This window comes from Trichoderma camerunense (genome assembly GCF_050948025.1).
Source record: "Trichoderma camerunense strain CBS 138272 chromosome Unknown V8C40scaffold_17, whole genome shotgun sequence".
Classification (NCBI taxonomy): domain Eukaryota; kingdom Fungi; phylum Ascomycota; class Sordariomycetes; order Hypocreales; family Hypocreaceae; genus Trichoderma; species Trichoderma camerunense.
Genome location: NW_028145353.1, coordinates 99,643 through 116,621, shown reverse-complemented (window position 1 = coordinate 116,621; position 16,979 = coordinate 99,643). Strand labels below are relative to the sequence as shown.

The window sequence follows — 16,979 nt, the reverse complement described above, 5'->3', positions numbered from 1 at the left end:
GGTAGAATGGAAGCAAGCTGTTGTAGACATTTTGATGCCCGTTACAAGTACAAACGCGGGGCGGCCGAATGATTCGCCGACGACCCCAAAATTTCCATATTCATCGCACGACCAATATCCACCAACATCGAATTCGATCTCGAGAAGGACGGCCAAGTTGAACCGCCGCAACTGCAGCCCAATTTCCGGCTCAATTCACCACATAAACAACTCTTCTAAAGCATTTTCGAATCGACCTCGCCTAAAAGAAATCATCACTCGAATCAAAGCCCCTCCACACAAAAACCCGCCATCATGGGCGGCAGGCAAATCCGCCCCGCGGGCGTCTACAAGGCCGTCCGGGAAGAGCTCAAGCACCAGCTCATGCCGGGCTACAACGTGCCCACGCCGCCGTGGTTCGCCGTCATGAACTCGGTGCCCCCGTCAGAGGCGCTCGTGCGCACCGTCACGCCGCGCCACCGCATGCCCAACCCAAAGGCCTCGAAGCCCAAGAAGCTGTTCCGCCCGCAGAGCATTGCGTACCCGGAAGATGCGCTGCGGACGAGCTTCTACAAGGATCACCCGTGGGAGTTGGCGAGGCCGAGGGTTGTGCTAGAGTTGGATGGAAAAGATTACCAGCATTGTGACTGGAGTAAAGGGCTGAGACAGAAGGGTATCCCACTATCAGGTGAAAGGTAAGAAAAATCCCAAGCCCCGCGATGGAGGGGAGAAGAATACCCACTGACGAAATTTCTCGGTTACAGCGTTGTGCAACGCCAGCTATGGTTAATGGAAAACGAAAAGATGAGCAAGCGCAAGGCATACGACACGGTCCGCCGAGAATTCTACAGACTGCGCCAGCAAGAGGAGGTTGAGAAGAGGATAGCCATCGAGGAGGCGCGCTACGTCGGCGCGTACTTTGGCAAGACGAGGCTGGATATCGGCATGCAGCTCGAGGACCAGGAGTACGAGAACTGGAAAATTTGGGCCGGCAAGGAGACGGCGAACCGGGAGGCCAGGGCAAGCTCGGACATTGAGACGTTTGGACTCGAGGAGGAAGAGGGGGCGGCGGAGACGGCGGAGGCGCAGCCTGTGACGGCGGCAGCATAAGCGTAGAGGGGGGCTGGCATGCTTGTATTATATGACTTGTACGAAGACAATTGGGGAGAAGGATATATAAAAAGAAGGTAAAATTATGTTATTATTTGGCAGGGCTGGGTTCTATGTCATCCAAGCGGCGGGAATTAAAGACAATTTCTCCTGCATTCTGTACGTCATATCGAGTCGCCACTTCTTGGTGCTGTGTGACAAAGACGTCTGCTATGCCGGTGTAGAGTAGGAGCTTGCCCGTCAAGCTAAGAGTTGATATCCGTGCCCAAGACTCAATGTAGATAACCTTCATGCAGCTCTCAGGGACAAGGTAAGCCATCTTGAGTAGGTGCACCGCCAACGCAACAAAGAAGCCAGTAGCAGGTCCGTTTGAAAACACGCGGCTGGGATAGCACGGCTTCATCTTCATTCCGACCAGGCCCTTTGGCGGGATGAGCAGCGCGGGGAATATCTCGACAATGCTAAGCAGCGCGGTAAAGGGGGTCGACCAGAGCGGCTGGTGGACTCGGCGGGCGCGGGTAACGATGAACTTGTCGTACGTGCCGGGGGACGTCCCACGAGATTCGCAGAGAGAGGCCAGGCTCTCCTCGTAGTCGTGGACGTGGTTCTCCGACATGGAGTCGCCGCTGGAGATGAGGTAGCGGCGGTGGAAGTCGGCGAAGTCGCAGAAGCCGTCGTCCATCATCATGAGCATCTCTTTTGTGTGGCCTCCGGAGCCGAGGACGAAGAGGTTGTAGTCTATGGGAGCGCGCTGGACGAGAGCATTTTGTGAGTTGGGGTGTCTTGCGTTTCTGCTGCGGCTGCGATGGGAGATGAGTTGAATGTGTCTCGTCTAGAGGGTTGGCGGCTGGTTAAATTGGGTGTTTGTTTGACTTGGATATGAGGTGGTGGGAGACTTACTGAGGCGAAGATGAGAAGGGCGATGCCAGAGGCGCCGATGGTGAGGAGACTGGCTTTTAGGAGGCGGGGTGAAGAAGTGATGGCGAAGATGGCTGAGCCGAGAGCTACAGCGCTGGCGAGGCCGAAGGCGATGATTGTCGAGCGAGCCATGGCTATTGTTGCAGGCTGAGTCTATCTCCCTTGATTTCTGATGGACACGTTCATCTAAGCCTCGTTAGAAACCATTGAATAGTGAGTTTTTCAGGGGCGGTAGCGGCTTACAGCGAGTGGAAATCACAAAAGAGACATTTTAAACGAGTAGCAATACGCGGGGTCTTGTAATTGCAACATGCGGCGCCTGAGCAATATGAGTGGTGAGAATGAGAGCTGTGATGTTAATTGGCGATGGTTCAAGTGAGGTGAGATCCAAAGTACAGAGTGTATTGTACCAATGCCCCACTCTGGTGTACCTCTTTCTTTACAGTGATTCAGACACCAACACAGCATCACCTAACAACAACATCAATCACGAATCACGACTCAGTCAATGAAACAACACATTGTGATTTAAATTCAGCATGCCCTATTCGGCAGTTTCAACTATGAGCAAGCCCTGATTTCAAACATGGCCATGAAAAAATCCCGGTGAGGCGCAGGCTAAACAGCCAAAGCAAAGAAGCGCCTCTCACCAACATGGCATCAAATCAAGGGCTGCTATCCGATCCTTCTTCAAGCAGATCAAATCAAGTCCTCCCAAATATCCGAAGATTCACTCAGAAGCCTAGTTCGATTGCATAAGATCCCGATTTAAACCAGGCGTCTTTTGCTGGGCGCCATGCGCATCATGCGAGCAATTATGATGGCTCGTCTGGTCGCTTCGGCGCCGGCTTCTTCGATCATCACGTCCACTCCTTCGCCGGTCTTGGCAGAGCACTCGAGGTAGCGGTGGCATCCGATACTACGAGCATACCACATGGCCTGTGAGATGACCTATTAGCACATTGCATTGTTCCATCTTGGAGCTCTGCAAGAAGACCTACATCATGGGGGATCACGCAGCAGGTGGGAAAAGGCGCATATGTAGGATCAAAGGGACGTTGAAGTCGGTGGGCCTCATCAAGGCACTCAGCACGCTGATCCTTCTTCATGCCGATGAGGTGAAGGAGAACCTCGCTCTGTTGCTGGCTAAGGAAACCGCCCTGCACAGCGTTCTGCCACTATGACAACCCGCTGTTAGCTGGTCTGCTCTGCTCTGTTGGATAAAGACAAGGATGTTATGCGATACTTGACTTACCCACTGCAAAATAGTGGGAAGAGAATTCTTGTCCTTGATATCAAAGCAAAGGAAGATGCCATCCCACTGCACGTACGACAGTCGCTCAACCGTGTTCAAGTCTGGCGCGCCCGAGGTGTCCTACATTTCGACGCGGACCGGCTGAGAGTAGTACATGCGGTGGTTGGTGTACGTCTCGTAACAGGTGCGAGTGATGGCGCTCGACTGTACTGTGGTTAGTATCTCGACTTGTCTTACGGGTATACCTTGACTGGTAGCAGCAGCCATTTCAATCTTACGTCGGGGAAATGACCATAGCGAGCACGGCTGTCCCATCGTCAGCACGAATCTTCTCACTTCACAGGAAACTGGAATGAAGTTGATTAGGTCTCACAAAAGCAAAGACGTTTGTCCAGCACCCTGGGCACCGACAAACAAAAAGTGAAGGGTCAAGGGCGCATCGAAGACAACCGTGGGAGTGGGCGAAGGACTACGGTGCTTTCTCTTGCGACCAAACAGGGCAAAAAAGCCTCGGATGGGGTTCTTCGCCTCAGTTACCGCTTCGTCCTCGTCTTCGTCCCGAACTCCCAGGGCCGTCTCGGGGCGTTCCATGAGGGATGGCTGGAGCGCATTGGGGCCGTTGGAGCGGCGGAAGAGCGGGATGGCGGCTCGCATCATGGCGATGCGGGTCGATGGGCGGCGAACAGGAGGCTTCTCCGGCTCACGAAAGGTCTGTAACGGACAATGAGAATGATGGATTTGGTGGTGGCGATGATGAGGGTACTTACGACGCGAGTCTCGGGTCGAGGCACGAAGCCATCGTTGACGAAGGGATCCTCGCGCTCCATGCGGCTGGGGACCGAATGTCTCCAGTTGTCGATGGATTCAGCGAGTTCTCCTGGCATTTCTTGAGGAACATCCTGAGGAGCGTCTTGCATGATTGCCTCTGGCTCCTGATTCTCCATTTTCGCTTCCATGATGAGCAGGTTGATGGAGCGAGGTTGCGAGGTTGCGAGGTTGAGTTGAGTTGAGTTGAGTTGCAGGAGAAGAGGACCGCTCTGGGGGTGGGCAGCTGGTCAAAAACAACGGGGCAGATACCGAAAGAGATCAACTAGGAAGAAAAGTAAACAAACCAGCGTGTTTGACGTGTTTGACGTGTTTGACGTGTTGGCGCGTTGGCGATGGACGCGACCAGCTGGCAGCAGAGTGATGGCCAGGTGAATTGCGAAGACGCGTGTGATGGTATAGGGGTTAACCTACAACTCAAGATGAGGCGATGAAGATGAATGTTTGAAGATTAAGCATTATTATCTAGAAAGGGGTAATCTCAGTGTAAAGTTCATGTATCGGAATAAGATGCAAACAGAAGCTTTTTGTTAACTTCCAACTAGGTAGTAGATATTCAGTTCCTTGAGTATCTGCTATTCTCATTACCTGCTGCTACTCCCACTACTTTCTTCCAGTATCTGCTACTATGCTTATATTCTTCTAGTATCTGGTATCATAACTATGTAATATACAGCTTCAGATTTAAGGCACGGGATGCTAGACGGCCAATCTTGGAGTCCTTGATAGTCGCTGCCTATAGAGACTAACATATACCTTATATTGGCAACGCTCAAGAATTCGAACCTATGGCAGTAGCGGAAATGAATCGTGAGTATCGTGCGTTCTTCACAGCACAGAGAAAACGCAGTCTTCTGAAGCGTATGCTATCAACCTAACTTATACATGCCATAAGCCGAAAGTAAATGCGACTATGGATCATTAATTCTTTTCATGCAGATGGCTTGTATATCGTTGATAATCCGCTGCTGTCAAAGCAGGTCCCTTGTCCGACTTCACCTCACCATTCTGCATAGTCAATCCATTGTTGTGGACATAACCCATCCACTTGTTCGCCAGATTCTCGCTGAGCTGTTGAATCTCGTCAACAGGTCCCTTACTGCACAAATATTCACACACGGTACTATCCGCATCACCCTCAGCGTCATAGTAAAAGATGCCGGGGACAGAATCAGCCGTGCAATAGCATTGCCAAGATCGGTAAGTTGTGGGCAAATGCGTTGGACGAACGGGGTTCTCAAGTGCAGCTTGAGTCTCTGGGAGAGCAGCTTTGTTGCGCTCCGTTGTATCGGTCATCATGTTGATGACTCCAGACATGTATGAGATCTGTTGCTTAACCCAGGCTTTGGGCATTCGTTGCTTCTCGTAGAGTTGAATAGCTTCGGGGATGGAAATGACGCCACGGACAACCTCACTAATGATACGGCCTAGAAAGGCGCCGTCTTCCATGGCTGTCGCTGCGCCTTGTGCCATGTTGTTTTGCATGCAGTGGATTGCGTCGCCCATTAATACCACGTTCTTGTGCTTGTTGGACCATGATTTCGCGGGAGGCATCTGCAGAAGGGGCCATCTCTGTGTGTAGTTGACCAGTTTGAGGATCTTCTGAATGATCGGGTGGTAATCCTTGTAATAGTCACGGAATTCCTCAATATCGACCTGCTCCATTTTTGTCACGTAGTCATCTCTGCAAAAGGCGGTGACAATGTTGAACTCTTTGCCTCCTGAAATGGGGTACGTGAGGATATAGCCATTGGGACCGGCCCAGACGTCCATGTTGTTTCCTAGGTAAGAGCGCGCTTCTGGGATTTCGTCGAATATTTGCTTATACGTCAACACTCCACGGTAGGCGGCGATCTTGGAAGTGGCCTTGGGAACGATGCCGGGCAGCAATTGTGATCGAATGAAGGATTTAATGCCATCAGCGCCAATGACCATGTCAAACGAGTACTTGTCGCCAGTGGTGGTCTGAAGATGGACACCATCTTCCAAGTCTTGCATCTCATTGACACGAGCTCCCACGATCACTTTGACGCCATGGCGACGTGCCGATTCAGTGAGGCCATAATGCAAATGGTCACGTCGGACAACAAACCTGTAAATGAATACCGCAGGTTAGAGAAGTACTTTATTCGGAGGAGTTAACTTCTTACCAGGGGAATCCAGCCTTTTCAACCAAGTCAGAAGCCAAAGAGTGTGCAACCAGAGTGGCATCAGGACCGAAGTATGTGTTACATTCGTGGTGATAGACAATGTTATCACCAATAATTTTGTCTACACCCCATCTCACTAGGAATCGAGAGACATTGGGAAACATCTGAGGTATTATTAGATGGATGTAAATGGAGAAGATCCATAGGGTTATATACCTGAATTCCAGCACCAATCTCGCCCAGCTCATGAGCAGCTTCAAGCAGAGTCACTTTTGCTCCAGCTCTGGCCACTGCAATGGCCGCAGTGAGTCCTCCGATTCCTGCTCCCACTATTCCGACATTGAGAGTTTTCTGACTCGCTGTGTATTGACTCATTATGAAGTATGACTTTGAGTTGGAGCTTTGCTTTATATGTTGATATCAGGATGCGGTTGGAACTGTATTCAACTTGACTGTGTAGATGGACTTGAATGGAAGAGCGCCGGACACGACCCTTTTATACGAGAGACAACAACAATCCCATCCCCATCTTCTTCATGGCCTCAAACTTCCCCTCTCCCCCTCTCGAAGGAGCATTAGAGCATTAGACGAAGGAATAGTCTTGTCTACGATTATGTCATAATTTCAGCGCCAGTGGTTGTTAGCATAGATCCTGCGTGATATTTGCGCTTGAGGTGGGAAGGCGGGATTTACCCGCTTACACTAAACTGGCAAAGTTGCTCGAATGGGCTCGAATGGGAACCTCGTTACGGAAGTATCGTATGCGCGACACTTATTTCCATAGCAGGCACACCGAACAAGATGAAAACGTGCGATTTTCCGAGGTCAAAATGCCATATTATGTGTATTCCCCTGTTTTTTATGGTACAGTGTTAGGATAGGGTAGGATTTTGAGGAGACTATCCCGAGGATTAGCACTACAACACCTCGGATCTTGGGGAGCGATGCTGTCACAAGAAAATGTCAAACATAAGTCGTGCCTAGTATGTTAGAGATGGTGAGTGTCTATAATTATAATTGCTTGAATAAGGTACAGGAATGATCAGATGTCGGGCTGTTTACCGCGTCATATGCTGATGATCGTCTATATTATTGCACGAAAAGGACGGCGCTCAGTGAATTGAGTCTGTCTTCGTAAGGACATATATCATTGATCCTAACGAATGGCAATACTCTACAACACACACAATTAAAGTTATTCACTCTCTAACCATATATAATCACGATGATCAACTAACTTGACTCATGCAGCTGGAGAGCAATCACTCCATCATCAATACAACCTGTCTTTTCGAGTGGTCAGCAACATACGCCCAGACTCAGACACACGGCCTGAGTCCTTTGCTCCGTTAACATAATGTTTGATAAAAATAAATTAAATGATCAGTCAACTCCGTGGATTTACGCAGTCTTAGAAATACGAAACTAGATGTTTGAGTAGTGCCATCCCCAATGAGAGAAGCTCCACCTATCTTCGTCTTCAGGTACATCAGCACTACGGGGATTAAATTTGCCTATTACAGGATATAAATCTCCCGGATAATTAATCCTTCCCGCCATTGTCTTTGTGGACTATGGAAAAGTCCCCCATGGACAACTCGTCCAAGTCTTCGGAGGCGTCCATGTCTTCAGAGGTGTTCTGGGAGTCGCACACATGCACCGCTTCTACGTCTCGGCTTGGGACCTGGTGGGTATTTTGTTTAACATGTTTTATGCATATGGCAACCCCGGATTCTAATAAAGACCCATACGGACTCATACTTCAAGACCCGTCAGTCCGTACCCCGTACATGTCATCCGATCTTTATTGGTCCCCCGCAGCAACTCTGTTGCCGACGCCAGGGGCCGCATAATCTATACCATATTCGTCTCTTACCGGTCAATCATCTCCTCAATTTTAGTCATCCGACCTTTCACTATTTCATGCAGAACTCGACCCAAGGGCATGGCAATCCAATGAGCCGGGGGGTTGCGGTAAATACCCGCCCAGTAGCGTTCTTTCTCCGATCGCTCGGGGCCGGTAACTTGGCCGAGCCGGACGCTTTAACCCATCACCGGATTCCATTGACCTCGGAGCGGTAAAACTGGCTGATACCGGCGCAGATTTATGGACTGCGAAAGAGCCGTATTGCTAATTTCTTTGTCATCAAAAACCTCAACCGGATTTCTCGTCTTTGCTGTGCTCCCACATTTACTTCGGGCAGTTGGAGATTTTGCGCCCGCCACCGTGTTTAGTTGGGACCGACAGGACTCGGCTGCCTTGCACAGTTCATCAAGCGAGTTCACTTGCTCCATATTGCGAGCCTCTTGGCCAAGATGGGCGACCCGAGGTTTACTTGCAACACTTGTTCGGCCTCGTTTGGGCGCTCTGCGCATCTGAAAAGACATCAACTTTCCCGTAGGTGCTTCTCGCCCCGTTCTAGAAGCACGGCTAACGAGTGTCGAACGAGATTGTAATCGTATAGACAGCGGCCATGAATTGCATCAATGCACTTATTGCTTATGGAAGTTCACACGCAGGTACGCAGCTCTTGCCTATAGGCAAGCCCCACTGTGTTATTTGAAGGTGACTTATAGCTTCGGCATCTAGAGACTCCCTGCGTAAGCACTGGAAGTCTTGTCTCTTGCGAAAGGCTGCAGGCCATTCTGTTCCTAACCCGGCGACACGAGGAAGGAAACGGAGAGCCTGTGATCAATGTGCAAGCAGTAAGCGAGCATGCGACTTCAATTCACCTTGTGGGACTTGCTCCGTGAGAGGCTCCTCGTGCTCTTACTGTCGCATGAGCTCATTTCAAGCGCATAAACCAAATTCGTACAGTTTCCAGTCAACTGACGATACTTCTCCTTTGGAAATGCTCCATCGTTTGACTGGAACTGATGGTGAACTTATGGTAGCTGCCAAACCAACCTTGTCAACGTCGCTGGCATTGTCGCCATTCACCCTGGGAGCTCTCACAACCAATTCAAACCCCCTTAACTACTCTTGCTTCGTTTCGGACCAAGGAAGCAGAGGGTTATATTTTCAAGCTTTTGAAACTGAACGCTTTGAGTTTCTTCTCAACTTCACTTCATGCGGTGGCCTCGACATTTCGTTCAATTTTCTTACTTCGTCGGAGAAAGTACCTGGCAACGCTTATTTCGATAATTTCTTGACTATCGATGACTTACTAAGCATCGACTACGAGGCCGGTAGCAAATGGGTTAAAGCTTCTGACGAGAGGAGCCGTGCCACCAAAACCATGGAGTGGTTGTTTGATCCTCTTCTATCTCAAACAAAGGCAATATGCGAAAAGTTGCTCAATTTACCTGGTATCAACAAGCTTGTAACAGGTAACCACTTACAGTCATTGGACGAACAATGCCTTGAGTTTTTCAACCCTCTGAATCTTCGTAGGTTATTAAATGCATTCTGGAAAAGGTGGCATCGGAATTGCCCAGTTATTCACCCACCCAGTTTCGACCCCTCTCAAGCTCCAGCAGAGTTGGTCTTGGTCCTAGTACTCATAGGGGCTTGCGTTTCTAAGTACCCAGATGATGCTCAAAATGCTCGAAAATGGTTGGAACCTGTTGAAAGGCTGGTATTTGCACTGCCGTGGCTGTCGCGCGAAACTCAGGGTAGTCAAGCAGAGCCCACCTTGACGCGATATACCAAGCTGAGAATATTACAAACGGCTGTATTGATGTGTGCTTTACAAACATGGGAAGGATCGGAGAAGGCGCAGGAAAGGATTAGAAAGCTCCGATATCCCTATGTCGCCCAAGCCTCTCAAGAGCTAGCATACCATCAGCCTGATGAACAGATAGGTTCGGATTTGGCTGCAACGCTACGACACTGGGATGAATTTATCTTTGAAGAACAGATACTTCGGTAAGGGGAACCTGTCTATCTTCGACTCTTCTGTTAATTGCGTATCCTTGGAGTACTAATGCGATCGATTGAGTAGCACCAAATCCTACATCTTTCTGCTTGACACGGCCTTTACCATCTTCCATATGACACCCCCTCGTATCACAGTTCCCGATTTGGATTTTCCATTTTCATATCCGGACATCTGCTTTCACGCTCATTCAGGCCATGAGTTCTTCCAGGCGGTGCAGCAGATATGTCCAAATTATCGTATATACAGAGAGACAAACATACACGAAGTGATTCAAATGCTCTGCGACACAACAAATACAGCTGCATTCGAGACTTTTTCAGAAATCTCAGATCTTGGGGGATTTATCCTGATTTCAGGTATGAACCTTTACAGAGTGAATACGGATTTTCTTGTCAGTTAAGTCAATTACTTACACGTATTCTTCTCAGCGATACATTCCATCATATTTTGCCAACAGATCTCTTGTTTCTCTTCACAGAATACGATTACGCCACTTTTCAATTCTTTAGATAAATGGCTATCATTGTGGAATAAGCGTATAAGCCCCACACAGGTAGGTGCTGAAGCCCGTGTTGTAATAAATCGCGATGAATCTGGGCCTTGTCCGAGTTTCTTACGCCATTCGCGCGAGTTCTACACGCTGGCGCTTGCAAAGTTAGAAATGATTGACAAGTTATATATCGCTGGGCAAACATCTCAAATAGCTGATACCGGTAAAGGGGGTGTTAAACAGCTAATCTCGGATATTAAACAAGTATGGCCATCTCGTGTCGGAACCACTATTGCCAGAGGTATTTAATCGATAGTAAAAGGCTATATATAGAAAGAGATCAATTATTAATGACGTATGAGTCTCATAGCTTGAGAAACGCTATCATAATTCGATATAAAATTTAATTTGGCATTCAATACCAGCACATGGTCCACCCTCTCAGGCAGCGAGATTTGCTCCTGGCTCAGTAACATACCATGCCAAATCCCCTCCGCTAACTTCTCGATGGGTATTTCCCCTACCTAGATATTGGAATCGATTGGAAGTCCTATATTCAATCTTGAAATCTTCCCATCGAGTCTCGCTCATAAGTTCGAAGAAATGCGGCACTGAGCCAGGATATGGCCCCCAGACTTTGCCGTCTACCTTGCCATTTTTGTACCAAGAGCGACACGGTGAAGTCCACACCATTTTTTCCATTATCGCGTCTTTATGCTCTTGAAAATCGTTTACTGCCTCTCGAGTAGGCGACACGGATTTAACTCCCTGGGTCTGTATCTTTTCGACTGCTCTGAAAGCATACTTCAGAGTTTGCTCCAGACATGCAACTAATGAGCCGTTTGCTAACGGAAAGTTCGGTCCTGTAGCCACTATCACCAGCAATATTAGCCATCGGACTCTCGAATTGTCTTTAGTAGATAAGACTCACTAAAGTAATTTGGAAATCCGGCTGCAGCTACCGAAAGATAAGAACGGGGCTCTTCTCTCCACTCATCTCTCAAATCCACGTCATTTTCTCCAATGAGCGCGAATGACGGGCGAAAGGAGTTGTCAAAACCTGTGGCACAGATGATGGCATCAAGAGCGAGGTTGGTTCCATCAACCATTTGAACGCCTGTGGGTGTGATGCGTCTAATCTCATCGCTTCTCACGATGACGTTGTCTCTGGTCAAAGCCTCAAGATAGCCGTGGCCAGGAGTCACTCTTAGGAACACATTAGACTTTCATATCAATGCATGGTAGTGTAACTGGTTCTCACCTTCGGCATCCTACAGCGAATGTAGGTACTATTTTCGATATCAGTTCCGGATTCCCCCCCAAGGCCTTCTCCATATTCTGCCGAGTTTGCTTGTACCACTCCTCTTGAATGGGCCCATCCTTGAACTGGGCGTGCCAAAATTTATTTCCAATGCTTTCAACTTCCTTTCGATACTTAAGAAATTCGTTGGGATTATTGCGCCATTCTTCCCTCTGTTCATCAGAGTAGACGAGTCCTCGACCTTCAGGGATATACTTTGCACCGAATTCTTGAGTGATCCATGACGGAGACCGGTTGAAAGAGATCAATGATTTGACTTCTGGTTAGTTGAAACATTCATCAGCACATGGAATCTTCTTTAGATGATGTAAGAAATGCTGTAAATCCTTCGCTCACCTTTTTGAAGCTTCGGCACCATCTGAATAGCGGATGATCCAGAGCCAATAACACCGATGGTTTTCCCTTTGAATGAGTAATCGGGATCCCAAATTGCTGAGTGGACTAGGTGGCCTTTGTAAGTGTTTAGGCCGTCAATGCTAGGCCACTTCCACTGGCTGAGGTATGACCCAGGTTAGTTATCACGACATAGCCAGATCTGGGTGGGTAACGTACTTGAGCATTCCACAAACATTAATAAGAACTTCGCACTCATCTTCAATGATACTAGAGCCTTCTTTCTCAATCTTGAGCTTCCACTGACCAACGTAGTCATCCCATCTGGCCTCAATTACTCGATGATTGAAGTTCACATATTCATATACTCCATAAGCTTTCGCACGGCCTTTGTAGTATTCGAAAACCTCTTCGGCGCCAACATATGCCCTAGACCAGGATGGATTACCCTCCCAAGAGTATGTGTATGTATGTCCAGGATTATCAACTGAACATCTATTATCGCTAATATTAGTGATCAATTTGGGAACTTGGCTTGCGCTATACTTGCCCTGGGTAGCGATTTTCTAGCCAAGTTCCGCCCACATCATGGTTCTTCTCATAAATGACAAGAGTCGTCGGGCAATCTTGAAACGTCTCGCGAAAGAGCTTCACAGCAGCGATACCTCCGATTCCAGCTCCTATAACTACCACCCGGACGGGCCTTGGCTGTCCAATCCATTGGTCAGAAACTGTATAAGTTGGCTTTGAGCCCATAGCTTTTGCTGATATGTCTATAGAATTAGTTGAACGACGCAGTGTTCTGCTTTTTCACGCTCAGAATTATGTTGCAGATGCCACAAAGGAACCTCGGGCCCCCGCAGCTGTTCCCATATATATATCCCACATCAATGATACTTGACGGCTACATTGTTCATCTTGGCGTTACATTCTGATGCACGCACGGATATGGGCTCTGCAACTCGTCGGCGATTATCGGCTCATGCCCACATGTAGGTCGCACTCGCATATCAACCTGACCTATTGAAACATTTAGAATGCCATTTTGAAGCAGTACAACCCTACTTATGCATGGGAAACATCTAAATCGCATAACAAGGAATGCATCACGACTTCACGATGACGTACGGTATGGTCCGTTTGGGTTCGAGTACAGAGTTCAAGGACAGAGGATGTGTTCAGCTTAAGAAGAGCACATGTTATTGCAATCAATTAAACAAGAGTGGGATACAGAATTGTTTATTCCTTTGTTTGAAGAATAACCAATATGAAGTTATGAGCGCTTACTTTATATATACCATGGAGCCATGGGAGGCCGACCATAAGTCTGACGCTACGCTGTATATGATATGAACATTGGTATAACCAGGTGATGGTGAAATGCACTCGTAAATCCCCCCAGAAGATTCTTCAGTATTTCTTCATCTTCTTCATACAGAGATGGCACAATTGAGCACGGAGATATTGATGGTTATCTATCGCGCTGTTGATTCGCCAGACAAAAAAAATGCATACACAGCACTTTCTGGCTTGAAATCCCGGATTATAGTCCAACCCTTGCTTGCCACGTCATTGTTTACAGGTGTGGTTGAAAAGACTGAAACGAGGCTCCAATGCTACACACAACATTGATCTGATATATCTCGGTGTTTATTCGCCAATGAAAACCCAAAGAATCTGAGAATGGCCAATTACTTGCTGCTTCGGATAGAAAACATCATGAGCGGGGTTGGAGACCCCCTGCAGCCTGGTTGTACAGAGGCTGAAAATGCGGCCAGGTCTGGCTCAGCCACCTCTCGGCTGACTCCCTCTGCCTGGGCTTCTTATGCCTTTCGCATTCTGGAAACGGAGGCAGATTCTTATATTTCATCGCCGAAAGTATCTCCCAGGCGGCGCTTAGTCTGACTGTGTTTTCGGCGGCGCGTTATTAGTTGCAAGCGCATCCACACTTACGGTTGGTGATAATGGGTAGCGACACTTTGGCGGATGGTCTTGAAGGTAAGCGCCTACTTCTCGTTTCTGTCCATGTCCCCTCCTTTATGTACCAAGACGGAGCAGCAATTCCTTAATGGGGCGCAAAGAATGCACTCAATAATAAGCATGCATGACTAACTAGGATTCAGCGGCAGGACGGGTTGACTCTACATACGGCATACCGATCGGGCCTTTGAGTAATAATACTACCCTGGTGGTTGAGTTGGTTGAGAAACCTCGCCGTGAGTTGCCCTTCAAAGCCATTCATCCAAATGACTTAGTATACACGCAGATTTCTTCGTGGTTACCACCGTACTATTTCCGTGTGTTGTGGTAACTACGCTGGCACATCAATATTTAGATCCCATTACAAGAATGTTGCTGACCAGTGTGTCGAAGATCAGTCCCTCCATTCAGTCCAGAGGAAGATGCCCTCAAAGAGGTGCCGCTGATTGCCGGCATCTACCAACGAGATAAAAAAGTTGTTAGCATCGACAAGTCGGACCCAGTCTCCGTTAAAGAATATCTGGAGTACGACCTTGATGTCCGGCGGTTAAATAAAATCCACAAGCACCTTTGGTTAGCCGGTTTACCGCAAGCCTGTCGAGCATTGCATGATCAAGTCAGAATTGGACGGCAGATTCACATCTCAGAAATGGCACATCTCCACCTTGTTTGGCGCGACAACATTCTGTACCTGAAGCCGCTGCCGGATTATCTCCTAAGCTATTCTTTCTGGACGGACAAGCTCTGCGCTGACGGGGAACTTTTTGAGAGTGCGAAAGGCTTTCTCTATTCTTACACCTGGCTAATATGCAGCAAAAGCGACCTACGGATTGCACACGAAAAAGGGCTTGTATCAGAAACGATTACATGGGAGAAATGGACCCCTTTCTCTGCAGCTGTGGTGTCCGGCATCAACGGCGATCTCAGTGACATCAACCCAAGATATGTTTATGGTGAATTACGTCTCACACGACTGAACATGATAACCAGATTCTGCACAAACACATTCGATTTCAAGACTATAATTCGCGGATATGACTACGGCTATCGCCAATACTCGACTTATCTTGAAAGGAACTTCAAATGGGTTTTGACTGCCTTCATCTATATAACTGTGGTTCTGGCAGCTATGCAAGTGGGACTAGCCACTACCAAATTGAACGAGAACGCAATGTTTAACCGCGCGTCATACGTGTTTACCATGTTCTCCATCTTGGCTCCAATCATCTCGTTAACAATCGGGTCATTTTTTATACTAGTCCTTATAATTTTTAATCTTCGTTATGCGCTGGGTCGAAGAGCAGCATCGCACAAGAATTTCGCAACAGCATTTGGAAACGAATCTGTACAAGCTTATAGGCATTGACAGGATGATTAAATGTGCTTGCCTCATTCAGTTTTATTTGTTTTCTGTTGCTTTCAAGTTCTGGATCTTGACATTTCTTACTTCATCTAGAATCTATTTAACCAAAATAACTTAATTGTATTTGGTTCCCTGGCTATAATGATGCGAATGATGGCTTTATAGCTCTAGCTAGCTGACCTTTTCTTTCGTGTTTGGAGCTTATATACAAGAAACGCCTTTGTCAGTTTCTTCAGACTTATTCTTTCCATGATGCTATAGAAATAAACTACTTCTATGACTCTCTTGTATGATCAATGAGACGGTAAATGCTAAAGGCGTATTACCGTATTACCCTCAAACTCAGTCACAAAGTGAAAAAGAAGTTAGAAATGATATTGTCATCAGCCTTTAAAGTTATTCATGCGAGAAAGACAGTTGAGAGTGGCCAGTGGCTGGGTTTGCTGAGTAGATACATCTTTTCCATTACTGCCTTATAACACAGCACAATATTTTACACATTAAACTTAAATCTATTTGCTTATCCACAACTTAATATACCCTTTTAATCGTCATTCCTTTCGATGCTAACTTCTCAACCTCCCGAAGCAGTGTTTCGTCGGACTTCCACATGAGAGGTACCCAAGGCGGATATTTGAACCATTTTTTGAGAGATCCTGGTCGAACAATAACATGCAAATGCAAGTGGTGAACTGAAATAGTGTCTGGAAAACGGAAACGAAGGAAACGGAAGCGACCAAAAAAGATCCTCCCACCCCGATGATACCCAGAGTGTATTTCGGAAGGAGGCACATCATCATCATGATTCTTCAGGAGGAGGCGCTTCAACTCATCCATTGACCGCACTGGTTTTTTGCAAGTAAAAGATCTGCGTTAATTGAAGTCCTCAGGCAGATGTAAGATTAATAGTGTATAACTTACGTAGCTCAAGATGTTCAGAGCTGAGGTTTTCGATATCTCGGATATGTGATCTAGGTAGGATGAGCCAGTGCGCCTCTCCTGCGTTTGTTATATTGTTGATAGCTATGCATAGATCATTCTATGTAAATTTTAGTACTTATTGCTGTGGATTTTCTCAAAAGATGTGAAAATACTCACCTCGACGATGATCTCGTTGGCTTTAACGTTGCAGAATTTGCATTTCCCAAGTTGGGGACGTTCGGTCCACTGCAAGTTGGCAAGGTAGCGGAATATTTTCTTGATTGTCTGCAGCATTGTGGATGGAATTCCGGAGAGAGGGCAAAGGCGAAGGCGAATGGGTCAAGACGAGAAAACGGCAATGAGCCGAATTTATAATTGACACGATTTAAGTTCTTTTTTGCTCCCCTTTGTTATATCCTTTAACAACCCACAGATCAATTATTGTCCCGTGAT

At 47.4% G+C, this 16,979-nt stretch overlaps 8 protein-coding genes across 8 annotated transcripts; 3 read left to right on the top strand and 5 right to left on the bottom strand.

Moving 5' to 3' along the window:
* Positions 1-135: 135 nt before the first annotated feature.
* On the top strand, positions 136-1,344 carry V8C40DRAFT_253066 (mitochondrial 37S ribosomal protein mS23). Its single transcript, XM_083217518.1, has 2 exons — positions 136-674; positions 744-1,344. Exons 1-2 carry the CDS (start codon positions 295-297, stop codon positions 1,087-1,089), a joined length of 726 nt encoding a protein of 241 aa, XP_083069724.1. The 5' UTR covers positions 136-294; the 3' UTR covers positions 1,090-1,344.
* On the bottom strand, positions 701-2,377 carry V8C40DRAFT_74282 (N-acetylglucosaminyldiphosphodolichol N-acetylglucosaminyltransferase anchoring subunit ALG14). The gene is made up of 3 exons (XM_083223377.1): positions 2,251-2,377; positions 1,990-2,193; positions 701-1,921 (listed from the first exon to the last, which is right to left on the bottom strand). Exons 2-3 carry the CDS (start codon positions 2,137-2,139, stop codon positions 1,181-1,183), a joined length of 891 nt encoding a protein of 296 aa, XP_083069723.1. The 5' UTR covers positions 2,140-2,193; positions 2,251-2,377; the 3' UTR covers positions 701-1,180.
* A 101-nt stretch (positions 2,378-2,478) lies between these two features.
* Positions 2,479-4,218, bottom strand: V8C40DRAFT_281641 (P-loop containing nucleoside triphosphate hydrolase protein; the record flags this gene model as incomplete). The annotated part of the gene is made up of 7 exons (XM_083221644.1): positions 2,479-2,946; positions 3,009-3,185; positions 3,263-3,328; positions 3,401-3,466; positions 3,541-3,568; positions 3,636-3,973; positions 4,030-4,218. The coding sequence occupies 7 exons, from the start codon at positions 4,216-4,218 to the stop codon at positions 2,776-2,778; spliced, it is 1,035 nt and encodes a 344-aa protein (XP_083069722.1). The 3' UTR covers positions 2,479-2,775.
* A 485-nt stretch (positions 4,219-4,703) lies between these two features.
* Positions 4,704-6,881, bottom strand: V8C40DRAFT_74241 (uncharacterized protein). The gene is made up of 3 exons (XM_083223376.1): positions 6,454-6,881; positions 6,238-6,401; positions 4,704-6,179 (listed from the first exon to the last, which is right to left on the bottom strand). Exons 1-3 carry the CDS (start codon positions 6,610-6,612, stop codon positions 5,009-5,011), a joined length of 1,494 nt encoding a protein of 497 aa, XP_083069721.1. The 5' UTR covers positions 6,613-6,881; the 3' UTR covers positions 4,704-5,008.
* Positions 6,882-9,017: 2,136 nt separating this feature from the next.
* V8C40DRAFT_276814 (uncharacterized protein) lies at positions 9,018-10,917 on the top strand (the record flags this gene model as incomplete). Its single annotated transcript, XM_083220890.1, has 3 exons — positions 9,018-10,105; positions 10,182-10,474; positions 10,547-10,917. The coding sequence occupies 3 exons, from the start codon at positions 9,018-9,020 to the stop codon at positions 10,915-10,917; spliced, it is 1,752 nt and encodes a 583-aa protein (XP_083069720.1).
* Positions 10,918-11,049: 132 nt separating this feature from the next.
* On the bottom strand, positions 11,050-13,078 carry V8C40DRAFT_281639 (flavin-containing monooxygenase; the record flags this gene model as incomplete). The annotated part of the gene is made up of 6 exons (XM_083221643.1): positions 12,813-13,078; positions 12,482-12,757; positions 12,266-12,423; positions 11,870-12,188; positions 11,540-11,814; positions 11,050-11,480 (listed from the first exon to the last, which is right to left on the bottom strand). Exons 1-6 carry the CDS (start codon positions 13,016-13,018, stop codon positions 11,050-11,052), a joined length of 1,665 nt encoding a protein of 554 aa, XP_083069719.1. The 5' UTR covers positions 13,019-13,078.
* Positions 13,079-14,080: 1,002 nt separating this feature from the next.
* On the top strand, positions 14,081-15,806 carry V8C40DRAFT_253052 (uncharacterized protein). Its single transcript, XM_083217517.1, has 3 exons — positions 14,081-14,260; positions 14,386-14,478; positions 14,641-15,806. Exons 1-3 carry the CDS (start codon positions 14,227-14,229, stop codon positions 15,606-15,608), a joined length of 1,095 nt encoding a protein of 364 aa, XP_083069718.1. The 5' UTR covers positions 14,081-14,226; the 3' UTR covers positions 15,609-15,806.
* Positions 15,807-16,049: 243 nt separating this feature from the next.
* Positions 16,050-16,952, bottom strand: V8C40DRAFT_253049 (HIT-like protein). The gene is made up of 3 exons (XM_083217516.1): positions 16,704-16,952; positions 16,527-16,644; positions 16,050-16,450 (listed from the first exon to the last, which is right to left on the bottom strand). The coding sequence occupies exons 1-3, from the start codon at positions 16,818-16,820 to the stop codon at positions 16,137-16,139; spliced, it is 549 nt and encodes a 182-aa protein (XP_083069717.1). The 5' UTR covers positions 16,821-16,952; the 3' UTR covers positions 16,050-16,136.
* Positions 16,953-16,979: the final 27 nt, after the last annotated feature.

Excerpts from the sequence above, each read along its gene's own strand:
- V8C40DRAFT_253066 (XM_083217518.1), top strand. The coding sequence starts at position 295 with ATGGGCGGCAGGCAAATCCGCCCCGCGGGCGTCTACAAGGCCGTCCGG. Across the intron at positions 675-743 it reads ATCCCACTATCAGGTGAAAG|CGTTGTGCAACGCCAGCTAT; the intron begins GTAAGAAAAATC and ends TCTCGGTTACAG.
- V8C40DRAFT_74282 (XM_083223377.1), bottom strand. The coding sequence starts at position 2,139 with ATGGCTCGCTCGACAATCATCGCCTTCGGCCTCGCCAGCGCTGTAGCT. Across the intron at positions 1,922-1,989 it reads CCCTTCTCATCTTCGCCTCA|ACGAGACACATTCAACTCAT; the intron begins GTAAGTCTCCCA and ends CCAACCCTCTAG.
- V8C40DRAFT_74241 (XM_083223376.1), bottom strand. The coding sequence starts at position 6,612 with ATGAGTCAATACACAGCGAGTCAGAAAACTCTCAATGTCGGAATAGTG. Across the intron at positions 6,402-6,453 it reads AGATTGGTGCTGGAATTCAG|ATGTTTCCCAATGTCTCTCG; the intron begins GTATATAACCCT and ends ATAATACCTCAG. Across the intron at positions 6,180-6,237 it reads GAAAAGGCTGGATTCCCCTG|GTTTGTTGTCCGACGTGACC; the intron begins GTAAGAAGTTAA and ends ATTCATTTACAG.
- V8C40DRAFT_253052 (XM_083217517.1), top strand. The coding sequence starts at position 14,227 with ATGGGTAGCGACACTTTGGCGGATGGTCTTGAAG. Across the intron at positions 14,261-14,385 it reads TTTGGCGGATGGTCTTGAAG|CGGCAGGACGGGTTGACTCT; the intron begins GTAAGCGCCTAC and ends ACTAGGATTCAG. Across the intron at positions 14,479-14,640 it reads GTTGGTTGAGAAACCTCGCC|TCCCTCCATTCAGTCCAGAG; the intron begins GTGAGTTGCCCT and ends GTCGAAGATCAG.
- V8C40DRAFT_253049 (XM_083217516.1), bottom strand. The coding sequence starts at position 16,820 with ATGCTGCAGACAATCAAGAAAATATTCCGCTACCTTGCCAACTTGCAG. Across the intron at positions 16,645-16,703 it reads CCAACGAGATCATCGTCGAG|AATGATCTATGCATAGCTAT; the intron begins GTGAGTATTTTC and ends AAATTTACATAG. Across the intron at positions 16,451-16,526 it reads CTCTGAACATCTTGAGCTAC|TGCGGTCAATGGATGAGTTG; the intron begins GTAAGTTATACA and ends GCAAAAAACCAG.